This window comes from Antennarius striatus, chromosome 15 (genome assembly GCF_040054535.1).
Source record: "Antennarius striatus isolate MH-2024 chromosome 15, ASM4005453v1, whole genome shotgun sequence".
Classification (NCBI taxonomy): domain Eukaryota; kingdom Metazoa; phylum Chordata; class Actinopteri; order Lophiiformes; family Antennariidae; genus Antennarius; species Antennarius striatus.
In genome coordinates, this window is record NC_090790.1 from 4835001 (window position 1) to 4856079 (window position 21079).

Below are 21079 nucleotides of genomic sequence, written 5' to 3' on the forward strand. Positions count from 1 at the left end.
GGGGGCGGGGCTCAAACTACATACTTTTCAGGAAGTGAAGAGTATCTAAGCCTTCTGAACAGTCAAGAGAGAGATCACCAGTGTCACCACTGAACCACCAACAATCATCAGTGCCATTTTCCAGACCATTGGTGTTAACAGGCAGTCATCAGTCGTTAGACTGCCTGTTAACACCAGATATTCTATCACACCTCAGGAGATGTGCTCCACACACACAGTATTTAGAGACCACACATAAAGACAAAAAAGGATATGACTTGTGAATCTCACCTTTCCTGCTGCAGACGCCCCTTTGTCCATAGAGAAGCTGCAGAGACAAAGTTAAACATGACAAATCAGTCCTGGGGGAACTCAGAGGACTACATTTTGAATGACTGTTGATCAACTGTAGAACTTTGTAAATACTAAATTCTACATTATCTAACCTCCACAACCTGCCAAAAATGTTTCATCCATCTGCTGTTTCCACCTTTAGAAATGCAGCAGGTGTATTCATTTTGGACCTCTGCAGATACAAATACCAACACTGCCTTTTTCAAGACCCTGCCATTGTGTGATAGGATCGTCTGACCGCTGTAAGGTTAAGGTTTTGATAAGCTGTGCTTTTAATTTTTGACTGTATTAAATCGGTTTGAAAAAGATGAGAAAAAGTCATGACTAGCACGCAATAACAGAACCATCAATACAGAAGGCAGCCTCCAAAAAGACAGTCAAGGCTGGATTACAGTTTACAATTAAGGTGTGCGCTTTCATTTGAACTTTTCATTTGAACACGCACGCACGCACGCGCGCACATGCACACACACACACAAGCTCAACTGTTCCATGAATGCCACATTTATTTTTCAGCGGCCCAATGGGACGCCTGCGTGAGGTATTCCCCCTGGCTCCAACACTGAGTTTATGTTTGCCCGAGGCAAGTGTGAATACCAAGCACTGAAATAAAGTGTTAGCATCCACGGGCTACCAACCCTAATTATCGATGCCAGCGAAATACCCTGTCCGCCAGCTTTTCACTTTCTGAATATATTCATTACAGGTTGGAAAGATGTGCAATATTAAGATCTTTTAAAACTTTGTTTTCATGCTTTTTAAAAAAAAAAAAAAATCTGCCTCACAAAAATGCATCTTTTACAGCAATCAGCAGGTAGGCCTGTCTTCCATTCAGTCCTCTCAATGACATTAAAGGTCAGACAAAAAACAAAACAAAACACCAAACCCTCACAAACAAACGTAATATCTAAAATAATATGATTTTTATAAGACACACATTCCTGTCGGAGTGAATAACTTGTAGTACTCCCTAAATAGGAGGCAGTAAATCCACATGTAAAGAGCATGGTCTTTGGGGCGCAGTAAATAAACCTGTAATCAAACCCAAGTCAGAGGAAAATATTGCATTTCCACTTGCAATGGTGCATTAAACTCAAAGAGACCTGCTCTGGGATTCAAATTCAATTAGCGCTGTTGACTTCTGGGACCAACCAGCTGTTTATTGTTTCCTTATTCGCATTTTTCAAATATCTTCTCCCTGGCTGCTCTCTTTGCACCACCGGATAATTAGCACTACTTCAAGGGAGAGATACTAAATGAGACACTGTGTGCAGCACTATAATTACACTAATTTAAAATATGCTATGAGGGAATGAGAGAGACAGAAAGTCAGAATGTCAGCCATATTCAGCTTGCTAGAATTACCCAAAGAGTAAATAATATACATGCAACAATGGAAATATATTAGTGGAATTCATTTAAGGTTTTTAAGATAAAGACAAAAACGCTTCTAATAATCCTGGATATGTTTCATCTTTAGACCACAATGATACAAAACTCTGTCCAGTCATGTTTAAATGTTCTTGCAGGGACCAGAATACCTTAGAGGTAATTTAAAGCTAAAATATATTCATTTGAATTGACGTGAAAAAAAAATAAAAATAAATCAGATGTAAATTAACAACATGTTAGGAAAATGTAAGTTAATAGCTCTGACACAGGGAATAAAGACAAAATTAGATGTGCTTTAAGCTGCATAGATTCTTTACCAACGGACTTCTTGATGTCCAAAACACCACAAACTGTTTCTTACATAAGAGCCCATGACTCAATTTAGGAATTATCATCACAGGAATACTTTGTCTCCTTTAGTTTTTACTTGATTGATCAGAGTTTAGAGGAATTGCTGATGTATTGAATCTCAATGGAATTCTCTTGGTACAAAAGGCAAAATAAATTTAAAAAAAAGTTTTGGTTCATGAGTGAAACCAGTATTCATTGATAAACTAGTAAACTAGTCTTTCACTTAAAGATAAGTCAAACCAGATGAACTTCAGCTTATAAACAAAGGATAAAGGATCGGACACATCAACGCTGTATTTTGTATGTATTGTATTTAAAATTTTCCAGTAATAATCATAATTCTAAACTACATCATCTCCTCTTAAAACCAAATTGTGTTTTCTTACTCTCATTTTGTATTTTGTGTTACTCTAACCAGCAAGTCAATTACAGTAATAACAGGGTGGTATTTGTTTACTAGGTTCCTACTGACCTGCTGCTTTCATTCTTTATGCTAAAATTACCAAATTTTCCCCATGTTCATATTTACATAGGAGTCTGTAGAGTCTAAACAAAGCAACTAAACAGCCTGTCTGAAAATCAAGCTCCTTTGATTAAGGACATCTGGCTTGATTTGGGTTAGGAGACATTTGATTAATGTTCTTTTTTCCTTTTGATCCCCTGCTTGAGAGCACTTTGAATAACAAAATGCATTTGAATTCTTTTACAGGGTAATTAACCTACTTTTACTTCATCTTTTTTTCATGTGCTGCTTTTGGGAGAGAGACTTCTTTTGTCTGCAGGTTGCAGAACTCAAAACGCTGTTTGCTTTGCTGACAATAACAGAAAGAAAGGAAAATAGAATGCATCAGTATTTTTAAATTGATGATTTGATTTATCAAACTACATTTATACTCTGCTGTTTCACAGAAAATACAGCATTAAAATCAGAAATCATTACATGAAACCCACCCTGCCACGCTACTGTCCGCGGAGCTCTCCGCAATCTGCGAGCTGGCGATCCACTTCGTCTCGCCCACCACGGTCCTGGCGTGCGGCAGGCGGCCCACGTCTTTCACCGTCATCATCAGATGCCGCGACGACTTCAGGACCTTCACGGCTTCGTCGTGAGGGATGCTTAGAAAGCTGCGACTGTTCACCTCCAAGATTTGGTCTCCGACCTGCGAAGAAGGGAACGCACACAGAGGCATCGTGGGGGGGACTGAGCAAGGCGGCAAGGGTGGACGAGGCTGAAGTTACGACATGAATAGGTTCAAGGGTCACAGGTCAGATAATGCGATGGGGAGGGGTGGTTGAGGTGATTGAAGTGTTTAATGGATTAGAAGAGGATCAGTAGGTTTGGAAAAGTAGTTGAGGGTCGTGAATTTGGACAGCGAATGAAAATAATGACACAAACATTAAAGTATTTCAAGACCAAATACCGGAGCTGTTTTCTTTCAAAAAGCAGGTATCCAACGAGTCTGTCCCACACAAACACTTTGGACCACACCATCCTGTCTCCATTAATGAGCTTTTGAATAGTAGCTTTGACCTGGACTTCAAACCTCTGAGCTGAGTCAGCAAAACTCCTCCGTACTGAGAGGATTTTCTCATTCATTTTTCTACAACTGTCTACGTCAGCGTTATGTTTTTCATGATTTACACGTTGTTCTTCACGTTTGCAGAGCGGAGTGTGTGTTTGCATAAATGGACACCACTGTGTATAATTACTCCCCTAAAAACAGGGAATAAAAACGTCCACAGCACACAGGCGGTAAGCTCGCCGCAACAGGAGTGAAATTAAGTAGAGGAATGTCAGCAGTTTATAGGCAAACATGTTCCTCTGGTGGAGGATTTGGCTTGGGCATGGATGTTATGTGGATTCAGAACAAGCACTGAAAAATACTCAAAAAATAGATGGAAATACACAAATGCATCGTTGTGTTTTCTCTGAATCTCTGTGACTTGAAAATATCCAGGATTAGCAGCCATATCTACACAATACTGAACTAAACATTGTGTTCTTCCATCTCATTTTAATACAATTTTTAAATTATAAAGCATCATCACAATCATTTTTATCAAACCCAGAACAACACCCACTTCAGAAACAATGGAAGGGGCACCTCCCAATCTAAAAAATAAGTGTTAAGTGTACAGGGCTTTCTGAGCAGCAGCCTCCTTGTCATCTTTGTCCTCTAATTTGTTCCCTAACCATTAACTTGGTCCCTGTGTGGTTGTGAGCATTGGAAGGACCGAGCCAAGACTGGTTCCCTGACAGCTGCTAGAGGGCTGATCTGACAACAGTCTGGTCGCTTGGTGCGGTGCTGTTAGTCTTACTTCATAAATATTTGCTTTTCCAGAACACTGACATTACAGCCTTTCCTTTGGTAAGCCATAAAGACACACAGACACACAAAATACGTCTGAGTCAAAACATGATCCTTGCCAGGCTTTCCATTCAGCCCTCACAGACCCAGATTGGACTCTTCTGTGGGACCCGGGTGGCTCCCAGCTCCTCATCAAATTCCCTGTAGTGTGTGCTATATACATTTACACACATGTGTACTGTAGTTCCTCTACAGTAAGAGTGAACAACTCAATTAAATAATCATAATAATGAGGAATAGTGGGAGCCCTGATCTTGTTTCTCTGCAACGAGTAACATCTAGGCGTACCAGGAGACAATGACACCTGAAGTGTGTTCTGGATGTCCGGTCTACTCCGCAGTTTGGTTTTCTTTACGGTCACTGCAGAAAATCCCGCTTCACAAAGACAGGATGTTGGAAATGGAAGCAGGGTTTCTGATACTTTTTGGGCGATCTCAGGATAATCTGGTTTGACTTTAATCCAGAACACTGGCGCAATTGTGGGCGCTTCATTTTGGGGTAACAGATGGTAACCTGTCACGTGACTGAGACCTGTCAAGCGGCACAGGTGAATGCATTCACCTGTGCGTCATTCCACACAGAAGTCAATTTTCAAAATAAAACATCTTTAGACTGATAACATGTATATATACGTATATAGAAAAGAAAAAATTCAAACGTTCTGTGCTGCCCGGTACCGGGTCGCGACCTGGTGGTGGTTGGGGACCGTTGCTCTACATCATAAGGACTTTATTCCAATTTCCATCACACCACCTGGGTAACAAAGACATAGGTAAGAAAGATGTCTCGTAATATAATATAATATCACAATATATTGTGACATCATGCAGAAACCTGAAAAAACAGTCTAACCAGGGGGCCATGAAGATCCTTTGTTTGAAGAACCAAACAGCTGCTAATTTAGAGTTTCAGAGGTCCTTGAGAGAACTTCCAAAAGGTCAATCTAGCCTGTATGGGAGAGTCGCTACAGAAGTCATTCCCAACTAAAAGACATCAGAAAACCCAGCTGTAGGTGGACCACCAACCGAGATGCTATTTAAAAAAAAACCTGCTCCAGAATGCACAATATCACACTGGTTCAGGTCAAGGTGAGGAGCAGAAACATGGAGATGCCGCTGGGCAGTGGTCTACGTCCTTTAATGACTCGATTGAGGACATCAAAGCTCCCGCACTGAAAACCTGATAGAAACTTCATTTTTGTAATAAACGCCATGAAGTATCCGAGTCCTTCATTGAAGTCGATAGAAGACACGCCACATTAGGAACAGCACTGGTATTACTAATGGTTTGGTGTCAAGATCCTGGTATCATTCATGTTACTTCACAATCACACAGTGTCACGACTTAATGGGACACTTGAAGAGAAGAGTGTCATGATCGGGGTTTTTTAGTTATACCTAAGATTTTACTGCGGTGACACTTCATTAATGGCTGCTTGAAAAAAAGCCTCGTATTTGCTGTGGTGACTGGGAGCAGGATGAAGTGCACTAAGGCCTGTTGACTGGAACCAGACGGGGATGTTGTGATGTAATGATATGACTCACACGCTAATGTCAGTCTTTAGTTTCTTAGGCTTTCTGGCTGAGAGTAAACATCAGGAAAAAGTATCATCAAGGTGTATCTTTACAAATCTGCAGCACAATGTGAATAAAAACATTTGTTTATATTTATCCATAGTAGGGTCGCGGGGGCAACAGCTTCAACAGGGAGCCCCAAACTTCCCTTTCCTTGGCAAGCGAGTTTATTATATGCATTCCAATTTGTAGCAACATGAGTTGTTGTACTATGAAATCAATGGTTTCGGATTTGCCTCATGTTAAATTAAGCAACACCATCTACTACTTAAATTTCTAGCATTGCATTCATTATTTTACATTCATTTTTACCTTCCGTTAATGATGCTGAAACATGATAAATCTCTCACAAAGTGTAAGAAAATAAAAGTGGAACCGAGTGTCTGCAACGGGATCAGCCTAAGAATATATTGAACTCTTTCTCGACCCAACACAACACGGGATTTATTCAAACTGCAGCTTTTAAAACATCTTGCGGACAAACAGACCAGAAATACACTCATTAGAGGACGAACCTCAATCAATTCAATCAATCCAGCCTTACAATCAAACATAGAGGCCTGTAGCTCCTTGGTCTGATTTTTTTTAAAATTTGGATCCACACCAGTTTACATAAACACCAGTCCCTAAATATGCCTGATTTTATTTTTTTTACATCTATTCTTCATTTTCTGGGATAGTAAATAATCACTGATGCTGGAAGAAAGTTAAAAAATAAAAATTATTGGTTCCTAACTTATTTCATAGTGTAATGTTTGAAATCGATCGATATGCAGCTTGTTCGTGTTGTCGTCTTTGATCACGTTAGGGATCAATCTACTTATTTGCACAACAGACATGAGAGTTTCATGATTTTATTCTTTTGCTGCCATCTGCCGCTGACGTCTCTTCCTTCTCTCTCTCTCTTCTCATTATTCTGCCCTTCTCCTCTCTCTCATTACACCTCTATTTGGGAGTGGATGCGTACTGTCCTGACTCACAAGCACTTGATTTTTTGTGATCAATCTCTGCGTTGCACCAGAGGCACAGTGTCATTGCCACATTCTGGGTAATTAAATGACAGCCAATGGCATTGATGCATACAATTAAAAGCTCTAATCCATTCTGCTGTTTAACAAAAACACGTTGTTGATAAAGACAGAAAAACAACTCAGGTGGCAAAGTGTTTGCCTGGCAGGGAAATGACACCAAAACTGGAAAACTCCCAACGATACAGGATACACATCCAGTGTGATTCTCTCTGGAGCTGTGAACACACACCTGCACGAGTCATTGAATTCACCTGGACCACCTTGCCACCCCCACCCCGCCTCCATCTCAACCATTGTGTGCATTTCTGTGTAGGGTCGTGTGTCCAGGGAGGGAGGAATAGACTTCTGGTTTGTCACTAGTTGATAACAGCAGGGGATGCATAGAAATTGTATAGAAATGGGAAAAAAATAATGTTTTCAGGCATTCAATCCCATTTCCATTTCCATTTCCATACTTCTGTGGGAGGGACACTATGGAAGTATGAAGGAATGAACAATACCATGGTGGGGCTTCACAAGAATTCTGAGCTGTCACACAGTTTTCCACCGAAATAGAAATAAGGTCCACGCTGCTTGAAGGCCAAGGTTTCCGATAAATTGCATTTTTCTAGTTGTCAGATAATAACTAGAAAACCAAATGTAAAGTATTGTCTGCAGTGTCAAATTAAAAACAAAGAATGGAAAATAATTCCAATTTTTACTTTTGGATTTTAAAACACATTGAAAGTTTGACAATACAAAATCATATGCTGATAATATTGTTTAAACTGCCTTCATTAAGCCTCCTGTCATCCATCACTGGGACAATTACTGAATGAGAGCGAGTCAGCCATCCACTCTGGGACTCAGTTAACTGCTCTGGACTACACCACTGTTGGCAGCATCACCAGAGTGTGCAACACATTTACCAGATGGCACATTAGTCCACGGCTTCAGCAACATAATCTGCACCAATAACACTGACAGACATATCAAGTCTATTGGAAGTTACAGTGACCAATCAACAGGCAGTGTTAGTGAAAAAAAAAGTACAGTACTTGAAATCATTCTCTAGGTCCTGCCTTACAAATAATTTGCAGGGGAAAGAGTTTCTACCCATTTGTAGACAGATTTAAACATCATAAATTACATTGTCTTTTTTTTTTCTGCTCAACACTAATTACTCCCCAAAAATTTATCCTCAGCTCCCTATTTTCTCTCTCTCCTTTTTCTCCGCTTTATAATAGGATGTTTTTGTGACCATAATAAAGTGTAATTCATGTAGACGAACAAAAGTATTGGGCAAGATAAACACACTATGATCAACTCTTTAACCACTGCTCTAAATCAGAGCCCAGAGCGTCTGTATGCAGCAGGCATACAGCAGCAATAATGATGAGTTACGGCATGTTACCAGTTAACAGTGATAGTCCCAGGGCTTCCTCTTCTGATTTATAGTATAGCTTATTTGCCTTTATCTCAGACAAGCAGCAGTTTTTCTACCACTTTCATTTCTTAGGAAGAACTATTTGTTGTCTTTGTGCCATGATATAAATCTGTTCATTAGCGTCTCTATGGAGTCTAGCTCTAATAATCAATATAGGACTGTCGAGGATAATCATTTCTAAATGCTTCCAAAAAAAAATTTCACACACACACACATACAGACATATACATTTTGTGTGTGTGTATGTGTGTGTGTGTGTGTGTGTGTGTATAAAACCATTTAGTAATGTACATATTTATTTATTTAAAAATAATTTAAAAAATATGTACATTACTAAATTCTTATATATATATATATATATATATATATATATATATATATATATATATATACTGTAATTAAAAAAATATTTTAAATAATTAAAAAATATGTACACACATACATAAACATTCAAATTGGTACAATTAAGAACTTAGACTAGCCTAAAAACCTGACAAACATGTACAGCACGTCTGATTTAAAAACAACAATCATTCAGATTAGAAGAATATTCCAGCTTCAGAGGGATAATGAAGCACCTCAAATAAAAATTAGGTGTTCACATGTTCACATCAGTGCCACTTAAATCCTGCAGTGACAGCATGAATATGGATGCTGATGTGTGGTGTACAGCAGCGACTGGAGACAGATGAAGATAGCGAGCTAACAGCCTATTACACTCCATTTGAATGGCCCTACTTGAGCCTTTGTATCAGGAGATTCTTCTGACATTATCAGAGGCCTGTGATGAATAGTCTGTGTCAGAGTGCTCAGAGCTGAAAGACGGTGTACACATCGAGAGAAGATGGTGGGATAAAGTGGCAGCTCCTGACCGCTGATCCCTAAAGCTATACTAAGAACAGTGAAGCTGGTTTATCTGCTCCTTTGGCACTTCTTTCACTTAAATGCTTCCTTTTCTGCAGCTCTCTCAGCTCTATAACTTTTAGGTCACTGTATCCACATATATCTTAATTCCATCTGTTTGAGAGACAAACAGCAGCTCATAATGAGAACGCCTCTAAAATTCATCTCGAGTGACATATCGTATCGATTTAGCCTCCTCAATGATTTAATTTAATTTTTTAGGTTGTTTTTTCTTCACTTTCGTGAGGAAACAAACAGGATGGCTCAGTGGCAGTTCAGTTTATAACCACTTGTCAATGCCGATGTATAAATATAAATAGTAATTCAAGAAATAAGGTTTGCAGGAATATATCAGTTATAGAAAAAGGATCCTATCAATGAATCTAAGCCAAAGAAATATGTTCACAAAAGCTTTATCAAGATCAGGAGCTGTTTTCATCCATATTAATTGGTGTAATTATATATATTTTTTAAATCACACTGGTAACCCTGTGTTTCAAAGCACGATAATGCACTAAGTACATCCTGAAAAACAGACATGTGGTTCACCTAGAGAAATGAATCATGTGTCTCCCACAGCATTAGACAGAATACAGTTCAGTCAACTTTGTGTCCTTTCGGACCAAATTGATATGATTTGTATGCGTTCTCCTGCCTACACGCTCAAACACCTCCATGCAGTCTACCTCTGCGCCCTTAGATTCATTACCGGGGGTGACTTTGTTGTCTACTGTTGTCTGCTGTTAGCAGAAAGAAGAAAACAGCAACGTATTTTATCTGTTTACAAAGCAGTCATGGAAAGCAAGGCATGCTAAATGTCCTTTGATCGATCGATCTTGTTCACACTCCACACGTCCCAGATATCTGCTTCCATGAAAAACGTCCATTTATTGTTTCTGGGGCACTGGCTGAATCACGTGCGTCCATGTGCACATTTAGAAGGGCTGGTCTGTTTGGTGCCATTTGAGTGTGAATAAATGTTTTATTTGAGTTTATGAGTTATTTTCAGATTTATTTTTTTTTACATTGTGATGTTTTTATGCTTATATTCATACATGCTTGGTGATCAGGCGAGTCATGTTAATGAGAACCTTGTCTTAAGAAGCACAATTCCTTTTAAAAAAAAGGCAGATGAAGACACCCCCCTGCTTTTTGCCCAACATCTAAAGTCACACTGTTGTTACATGAAGCTAGTAGATGGGTATGGAAATAACAGGGACGAAAGCAGTGGCAAACGAAAGACACATGCTGACGCTGCAAAACGCTGCTTATCTTTACATTTTTTTAATAATAAGCGTAAAGCACTGCGTGGGCCGTCGAGTGGGTCATCTCTCGTTGGCTGTCCTGATTGTAGCTCCTCCATAGCTTCTGTCACTTGGCAGAAGAGCAGCAGAGAGATTAGATATCGCTTCCGTCCAACTGCTCATCCCTTTGTTTTCTGGAATGGGCATGGGTTTGTGAGATTAGCATTTGCAGATGAACCATGGCTTCTTCCAAAATACAAACTGACGGACAGTCTGAGTGTGCCTGAGTCCAGACAACTCGTTTATCTTCAATGTCAGACTTGAAGGACATGAATTACCCTTTGACCTCCATAACTACCATCATTCTGCTCTTCTGACACTTCTGTCTTTTGTCATTTTTACTTCTAATTATAAGTTTTCCTTCTGTCTCTCCCACATCTGGGCTCACTTGATAGATCTTCTCATAATATTCCCTAAAACAGTCTTTCCTCCGTCTCTCTCCTGTCTTCGTCCCCTCTCTGACTCCCATGCTCCACCTCTGTGATGTAACACAGGGAATCCCATCACGCTGGTTGCATTCCAGACAGAGGCCACATAGTATGATGCTCCATCTGTATGGTAGAAAGACGCAATCTCAGCTGAAATTGATTGTTCAACTAGTTAGCTCTGCTTTGGTCAAGTGTTTATTCTATGACACTGGGGACATGGCATATGCGGACACACACACACACACTGCACATTTTTTTGCTATTTACATTTGCTTATGAAATAGGTTTTTGTTATAGTTGTAATGCTCCAGAAAAAGAAAAAAAAACACAGCGAAGGCCAGAATAAGGAGAATTTAAGAATGAAGAGCTAAAGAGAAATTGTAATAAATAGAGAATAAAAACGTATACACAGGTATGTATAGTTTTCAGTGTCCTAGCCTCCATATGTCATCATGGACAAATACAATACATTTGGTCCCACCTCTCTGGTAACATCCCATGTTTCATTAGACTGCGTTAGATTAGCTCCCCGGCGTTGTTAGCCAGCGATCTCTCATTGTCCGTGGTGATTGTTGGGAAAAACAGCTTTAATTACCTCCTGTCTGTAATCATCTGTTGTCGACTCGCTCCAGTGGCTGATGTGAAACTACGTCATCAAAATTCATGCATTCATACGAAAACTTTTTTCAATTGCTCAAATATTAAAATGTATTTCCCATAACTTTTAATTTAGGGGAAGTGATTTACTTTTTCTTTTTCTGACACAGATCCATTCCCCATCAGAAGACCTGGGCTTTTGGGTCTTTTAAGAGAAAGTCTCTGAACCCATAATCCAAAAACACACACACTTGCATCAGTGTGTTAGTCATATGTGGAACTAAAAGGACATTAAATGATTCCATTTTAGACTTCTAGACCCTTAGTGACGTTTCATAATCCATCTATACATGCATGCTCAAATGGTGAGTATATTAATAATGTGTTTCTACAAAACTCTGAAGCATAGCTGTATCTTAATGGTCCGACTTTGAAAGCAGTGACGTGCAGTGAAGTGAGACATATTGAGTGAAATCTAAGTGTACGAGCCTGACTGACTAATCCTGTCAGAGCATACTAATGACTACAGCAAATAATGTCTCCAGCACATCCTGATGGGTTAAACTGCTTCACGGCGAACCGAAGCCTGGATCAGTCGGCCCATGAATTAATAGAGCAGCAGGAATGCTTTCTGCTCCCTGTCATCCTGCTTTAACAGAGGAGTTATGCTGGCTGGGAGACCGATGCCCTCGAAAACAACTCCATTAGAGGAGCCAGATTAAACATCCAAGACAGAACCCAAGATGTGTGGATAACCTCTCGTCTTAAACTGCACTGTACTAAACACCACCGACAGTTATTTCATCACTGACTGCAGTTCAGAGGCACATTGTAGTGTTTTTTGCGTCAGCTGTTATGCTCATTCTATTCAAGGATACTTATTGTACTCAGTCATCCAGACATGACAGATACGCAGCTTTACAGATGTCAGATGTTTTTAGCCCCACTTTACCGCAACACAATACCACAAAGACTTTTAAAACTTTACGCCTCTCTTAAAGCAAAATTACTGCATGCAATGTCAGTACCGATGTATCTGAAGATGGTGTCCATGGATTCTGATGGTGTAAATTCAACATGAACATCATGTACGCACACAATAGTTAAACCAGCTCTGGTATTTTGTCAGGACTTACAGACACCCTGCTTCCCTGCATTTATCTTGGGGACTTGAAGACAGGCCTGGATGCAGGTTTTGTGAAATAAAGCCAAGACAGAGGACGTCTGGACTTTCAGTCATGTTAATAAGTTTGAATAGTTTGTTCCGGTAGTATTTTTTTTATGACGGCATGATTGAGACCGACAACCACATTCTTAATGAGAAAATTAATCATCAGAATGGCAATCTTCTCCTTTGAACATTGAATAAAATTCAAAATGGACAAAAGCTGCCCATGGAACATTTTCCATGAAGACAATTTTGTTTTATCTGGTGAAATAATTCCATGAAACTAAAGGCGACACATCACCAACGTAACAAATGATTTGTGGTTAGAAAAGAGGATGTTTCTGTTGGATCTATTATTTCACGAGTTCCATTGTACACATACTAAATTCGACATATCTGTTAGCGGATTTCTGACAGGTTCTATTGTTCCAGCAAACACAGCAGCAACTTTCCATCATCTGTTCACTATCTGCTCATTTTCTTTTATGCAGTATTTTCAACAAAAGACGAGTCTGTATGAAAGAGGATCTGTTGAACGGTAAGCTCAGTCCAGTCACACTCAGTTCTGTCTGAAAAATGATTATAATGAGAACTTTCAAGCTTTCATAACAGCAGAATGAGCCACAAACATGGGTCCGTTTAATGTCAGTTTATCTTATATGAGACCAAAGTTCCCTCTAATTTTTCATGTGTCTGGGCAAACACACAAGCTTCCTGAGCGTAGTGAGGACCACTGCGAGCAACGTCAGATGTGCACGCTGTGGGTGCACAAAAGTATCACACTTGTTCAAAACCTTGGATCATAGCAACTTACATGGCTTATTAAAAGAATCAAATCACAGCAGCAATTTTCATTTATTAATTTTTAATATAAGCGATTTGGCCCAAGAAAGAAAAAGACAAAAATCTTGTTCTTCATGAGATGTGTAGTATGTTATATGTGAGGGTCCTGGAGCCTATCCCAGCTGAGGGTAAGAGGCGGGAGAAACTCCGAGCGTGATGCCAGTGCACCGTGGATCGTAATTACAATCCTGCATATTTAATTTATCCATCAGTTTTTAGATTGTTGGTCTATAACAATGAGCCTCAGTCAATCAAATCTGGTTATAGCAGATTATCCTGTTGATTCTGCAATTTATTTGTTTTCCACCTACATATCCTGGGCTGTCTTTCGTGTAAATATTCTACGTAAGAATCAATGAATTTTTTTTTATTTTAAATCCAGGATATGGATCTAAAGAACAAGAAAATAAAATTGGACTCCTATATTACAGTATTTTCCGCACTATTATGCACAACTAAAAGACTTTAATTTTTTTCAAAAAACATCAGTGTGTCTTATAATCCAATGCACCTTCTATATGAAAACAAGTTTTGAAATAGCCCATTGAAGATGACTTCTCAGATGAGTTCTCAGTTGTCAGCTTTAACTTCAAGTCCCACGCTGGTCAGCAGCCCAGACAAGAATAAACAGGTCTAAGCTGTACATGCAATAAATAAAAGCTGATCCTTTTTGTGAAATAGTTCAAATAATAAAGCACCTGCACCGTGAGAACTCTATTTATCCATATCTGATGGTTTGACTATCCCATCTGAGATTTTTGGTACTATTTTAAGAAAAATAAATTAAAAAAAAGAAAATAGAATACCTCCATGAACAGCAGGTGTTTCTACATGTATTACAAAATACATATGTTATTGGACAATGTTATTTCTCAGGGAAAAGCTCAGTAATTAAAAGTCACTATCACAGATAACAGATATTTAGTATTTGTTAATCCGTCTACTATTGTTCCATTTTTCCTCCCTGTCATTTGATTGCGTGAGCAGTCGCTGGGACTGTGGTCTGTGCTGACAGACCACAGTGCTGACAAACTTTCAAGAATACTGATGACTAGCGGTGGGAAAGAGATAATCAATGAGACTTGGCCTCGAGCATTTAAATTGAGTTAATCCATTTAAGTACCCGATGTGTGGTTACATCTGAAGGTTGAATTCTGTATTAATTAATTAACGTTGGTGGGTAAACCAGGAAAAGGGATGAAAGTCATATTTTCCAATGGGGGCTACCATACCTTTACAATTAAAAATACTTCATGAAATATATCCATCGAGTTGCATCATGAGGTAAGTACACAAAACGTGTTTCTCAGCCGATGTGAGAATATCCATCCATCCATCCATCCATCCATTACTTTTAATCTTATTCATTCTTGTTAATTTTCAAACATCTTTCCAGAATTCTATTTTCTGTCCAATTATCCAGCTATAATTTTGCCTGCCCTTTTTGGATTTCTTTGCCTATTTGACTAACGACCTGGGAAACTTTGCTTGTTTGATTAAAAACAAACTTTGAGTCTATGTTTACTCTCTTGTCGTGCTTTTCGGTTCTCTTTGCAAGTTTGTCAAAAGTCTGACACATATTAACAAAAATAAAGCAACAGTAAAAAAAACAAAACAGTGTACGAATGGCAGATGTCTTGTGTTGACATTGTTGTGCTTGAGGTGACATCAGTAATATTTATCACATTATTCAATTTTATGTTCATCACATTATTCAGTTTTAACTATATTCTAAATAATAGTTAAGAATAAAATAGAAAACAGCCCAGAACAGCCATAGAGAGAAGATGAGCAGCACGAGGAAAGCTGGTGGGGTTTTTATTCCAAGAACAGTACTGTAGTTGGTATTCATTAGTGACCCTCAGTAGCATCTGGCAATGTGGGGCAATGGTGAAATCCAAGGTTCCTGTGGACTGGTTGGGTCCTGTTCAACGATCCTGTGGGCAGAAATGCCCCTCTCTGTTTTCTGTGTCTACGACTGCAGCATTCTTATTTGAATATCATGTTTGTTAAAGCAGGAAACAAGAGCTGCTTCTTTCAGCGCAGCTTAGCCTTTCTACTGGTGTGGCCACGCAGTCCTATCTAAGGAGGGAAATGAATGGTTTGCTTTGCCTTTGAAGTGTTTTCAAGCTGTGCTTCTAGAAATAGTCTCAGGTAAAGTCTATTTCCAAAGCAGCCTCTCCACTGTTGGTGTACCCGCAGCCTGGATGTACAAGTCAAGAACAGATTATTGATATTTAATAGGAGTTTTAACCGATTGACTATCAGTCGATAATTATCTACTAGTCAAGATAAGTTCATAATAATGTTCCTGAATGGCAGCGTTTATTTCATGACTATTATTATTATTTTATTTGCTTTTCATCCACAGGTAAATCCATGGACGTATGAGCAGTGGTGCAGAGGAGAGCTTTTATTTGCGTGTGGATGAATATATCTGCTGGTTTGTCCTTGATGGTTGAAAATGAGTCAACTTATCTCAATGGGTTCTTCCTTCTAGTAAAGTTCCTACTTTACAAACAAACTGAGTTTTACATTTACATTTTTTAAGGTGTGTAATGATCTTTGCTTCTCACGTCTGAATTCAACATCAGGTCATTGGATATTGATCACTGTACAGCATATGATTCAATATCTGGTCTACATTATAGTAATAGCCAAAGCTTGTTCATTGTTTGGACTGTACATGTTGGAAGCACTCATGTATTGACAGAAAAACTAACAAAATGCTCTTGGTTATACTGAAACTGTAATGTTTACTCTGTTCATAACTGATTTTTGTTCTCCTGGAGATTAAGAATTTGGTCTGTCAGTAAATACCGTTCTGATGCTTGACGTTTCCTCTGCAGCAGCACAGAGTTAAGAAGTTCCCTGAGGGAGTAATAAATCTCTTTTCCTCTTCCACTTTGGCAATGTTACATTAGTCTAAGTTGTCCTTATCAGCAGCTACTAGACATGTAATTTCCAAACTCCAATTTCCAAATATTTTTATACCCTTCATATCATGGTCAACAAGTTTTTTTTCCCCCCTCTTCTGAACATTCAATGTGAATTATGAAGGTAATCCCTTTATCAACTGCACCATTACAAATAATTTATATTCTACTGTTGCATGATGCTTTATCGTTATGCTACACACAGCACAAGCAAAGAGACGGTGAATCTGTGAAAAGGTCACTGCTCCAGGTATTGTAATTGAAACTATAATTATTAGGATCTCAAATATTAACTTACTGTATGCTAAACTAGCACCAGGATCAATTTTGTAATGATGTTACATGCAGCTGCTGACAGACATGAAATGAAAACAATGAGTAAAAACAGAAGTTAAAATATGCATCGCCCCGAGACGCTTCTTCTGTCTGTGCTGGAAAAGATGCAACGTTTTTATTCTAAACCAAAGGTCAGTCGTTCTTCCCTTCACTCTGAGAGGATGGTGAGTCACATGAATCCCTCTCTGTCTGTATTTTTCTCTCTCTTTCACACTGGCTCAGGGTTAAAGACAGTGTTTCTTCATCACTGTCTTCATGTTCTTTTCATGGAGGTAGTTGGGTCTCTGTAGGATAGACCAGCTCTCTTTCTAGCACTAAATCACTTTCCTTGTGATTTAGTGCTACACAAATACATTTAACTGGACTTATATTTAATTCATGTTTTCCACTTGTCATCCAGTAGGATTACTGATTCTCTGTAATCCCTTGTAAATGACTCAAGTCTTTTACTGTCTAAAGTTTTATCACAGGTTTAGAGGAAAATCTCTGAAACCACAGGATAAACAACTCACTGATTAACTATCAACTATTATTAACTGAACAGAAATATGAGACATTTGAAAATGTCAGGAGATGCTAAGAAATGAGCGCAAAGAAGTAAGTTTTGAGAGAAAAATAGATTAATTTTAAACACATTCCTAGAAGGGAGAGAGAGGGTGGTGAGAAAAGATAAAATCACACTTCATATTTCCCCGTTCAGCCTGATGTTGCTTTTCATTGTATCTCTCCAATTTTCAGACTGGATTATCATCTACTGCTTGGTGGGAGATCAGAAAAGCAGCTCAGGTATATTCCATCACTGAAAAGAAACATGCAGGCGCCTCAGCCACAATAGAGGATCTGTGTCATATCACAGACTCACAATCATTTATAAAGAAAAGCTCTTTAAAGGAAGAATTCTCTGACATTTCTATGGGTTTTTTTTTTTTTTTAAAGTCGCACGGTGAATGGAGGTAGAGAGATGGGTGAGAGAAAATTTGACAAAGCAACAAAAGGACTGAACCAGGTAAGTTCTAAACCTGTCAAAGCCAATATGGCAGCCCAGAAGCTGCTGTGCAGGATATTATAATATCTGCTGTACTTTAATGAATATAAGATTTCTAATATGTCCTATTTAAGGAACTGAAACTAAGTCTGTTTTTCTGACCCTTCCAGCTTCTTGACACACAGGTTTAGGCTTTTAATCCAATAACTAGTTAACCAAACGTGTCAGAATTAATATGATGGCAGATGATTCTTCAGTTTTGATTCTTTAGCTTAAAGAATCATTCAAGTTGTATTTATGATTTGTTTTATCCCTCCACTTAATTGTCATTAAGTTTTACTACAAATAAACATCGTTAAACTTCCACGTATTGTGATCACCGTCATCCCTTCCCTGTCTGAAAAAAAAAAAGGTAAAGATTCTTGCTCTGGTTAAAAAGAAATAAGCACACACACACACACACACACACACACACACACACACACACACACACACACACACACACACACACACACACAAACAAACAAAGAACCGATTTGTTTTGTGCTCTTTCAGCAGGATTGTTCTGTAATCAGGGAGGATAGAAAATTACCTCTGTGCAAATTGAAAATATTTGGCCCCATTCCATCTACGTGTCTGGCAGTCTCTTGACTCGCTTAGACACGGCCCTCGTGAACAGATAGTTTATATGTGCATGTTTGGAGTCAGGCTGAATACATTTACTCTGACTTTTTGATTTCAGCTGAATCTTCTTAATTGTATGTCAAAACTCCTGATGAAACCAGGGAAAAATGAGTATTCAGAGGCTGAGTGGTGTCCCATGTCGTCTGTGTTTACCTGAATGTGTCAGAATCCCAGTGGACGTAACCTTTCTCCTCTTGTTTTAATTACATCAAACCTGATGAGGCAGATGTCAACATAAGACAGGGGCAGAGCTGACCTTTTCTATTTTTATCCCACACGGCGTATGAAGCACTTCATCCATCCACAAACCCATCCATCCATCCATCCAACCACGGCAAGAAGGTTCCGGGTTCGATTCCTCTCTATGTGGAGTTTGTGTGTTCTCCCCGTGTCTGCGTGGGTTCTCCCCATGTTCTTCGGTTTCCTCCCTTCTCCAAAAACATGCTCTTCAGGTGAATCGGTCAGGTCCAACTTGTCTGTAGGTGTGAGTGTGTACATGAGTCTTCTTTCATGTGGCTCCACAATGCACTGGAATAGGTCCACTGGAATAGTTCCACTGGAATAGGCACCAGCAACCCCAATGACCCACAAAGCAGAAGAAGCGGTAGAAAATGAATGAATGAATGATAGTCTGTTAAACTCAAATGAGAGCGGCATTGGTCAAACTATTGTTTCTAACTTTATAAACCCACTAAAGACACTTAGTGAGCATTCAGGAAATCAAGACAGAAATTCATTCATTAAATTGCAGATGGAGCTTGAGATGGAGACAGGCGCAACATCAGACATCAAACACATCATCTGTGGAGTCAATACTGCAGCCACTGCATAATCTTACTGACTGGCCTTTGCTTTTACAGGTAGGTGAGATGTTTTTATTGGAATACTGCATTTACATCGGGATCAATAAATTACTGATTAAATGATGGTATAAGCCTTGTGATGATTCTTCTCTTACTTACAGTCAACATGCAATACAGGTGAGTTCAGTCACAGCGCAGTGAAACAGGCACTAGTTGATTGGCATAAATTATGTGGTATAATGTAAGTGTTTTACAGGGAATCAAGAAACAGGAGAGTAAAGTGAGGTGGTAACACTTTGATTTTCATTAAGACAGAAAGCCAAGGGAATGAGATCTTGGTGTCGATAACGGAAGCAATAAAAGCAATCCATCATGGTCAAATTATTCATGTGACAACCAGACAGTGAGGTACCAGCGCCAGGTTGAGGGAGAGTCTTCTCCTGCTGAGCGCTGACAATCACAGATGTGTGAAAACTTCTGTGCGACGAAGTTGTTTGCTATATATGATGTTACTTCCTGGTCGGCTACACAACAACCTCACTAAATATAGAAATATAAGACCACATGCAAAAATCAGTTCTATAGATTTCGTATAATCTTACTGAAAAACAAACCAACAAATAGATAATGGAGCTGGTGAAAACAGGACCTCATTCAGGGAGGTAAAGAGCTTTCAATTTAAAGACTTACTATTATATTTAAATATCAAATTGTCCGCCACATTTTTGAGTTGTTCAAGATAAGTCATGTCCAAAAAAAAAACCGTAACAGATAAAAGCAAAGTACTAGAATGAGAGGGAATGCTCCAAACAAGATAACAGAGCAGGGGAAGCAAGTAAAAATACTATGACAGGTCTGCTGATAGAATGGGAGCAAATAATCTTTGAATAATTTAATCAGCAATGCGTTCAGAAACAGTTGTCCCGCTGACTCACAAAAAAATTACAAACATTAGTCCACAGCTTTCACTTCATTTATAATCCCCCCCCATCAGATCGGATACTCATGCTCAAGAGGAATGTTTCACTCACAACTCGCTGGTGTTAAGGAACCTTTAAGACAGCTTTCAGTATGTACTAAAGTGATCCCTGTCCACACACATTAAAACCCATGAGCTGATTCGACACCGCGGATCATTTACAACCTGATGCCCCTGAGGGGTGAATGTGTCTTATCTGAAGACGGTACACTTCCCTCCCTGCTGAGAGCAGAACACTTCCCCTGGAGACGAACTTGTCATTTAAATGTTAACAATCCTGTCATTAAACAACACAAGCACAAAAACACTGAAAGAAAGCATGACTATATCAACATTAATGCCGCGTCAGTGTGGATCATATTTCCAGTCCAGCCACAGTCTGAACTAGAAGGTTAACTAAAATAAGCCTGACCTTTTCAGTCAACTTGGTTCATGAAAACACCCTTATGGTGTGAAATATTTAATTTCACGATGGAGTATTACAGTTTGTAAGACGTTTAAGTCTAACAGTCACCTCAAGAGTGTTTTATAAGGTGATTTCCACTCTGCATGCCGTTTATAAACTGTATTTTTCATATTGGATACTAAAATGTACATCCAACAAATACTATTATTATGATTAATGTTACTATATGTA

The 21079-nt window shown here is 38.9% G+C and overlaps 1 protein-coding gene across 2 annotated transcripts in view; it reads right to left on the reverse strand.

Annotated features, from left to right (window-relative positions):
* The window catches only part of whrna (whirlin a), a 112761-nt gene that overhangs the window by 28152 nt on the left and 63530 nt on the right, over positions 1-21079 (reverse strand). For both annotated transcript variants that reach the window (XM_068333971.1, XM_068333973.1), the window contains exons 4-5: positions 3028-3236; positions 271-307 (exon numbers count right to left, since the gene is read on the reverse strand). In XM_068333971.1, the coding sequence (XP_068190072.1) occupies positions 271-307; positions 3028-3236 (246 nt within the window). The remainder of the gene's footprint in view (positions 1-270; positions 308-3027; positions 3237-21079) is intronic.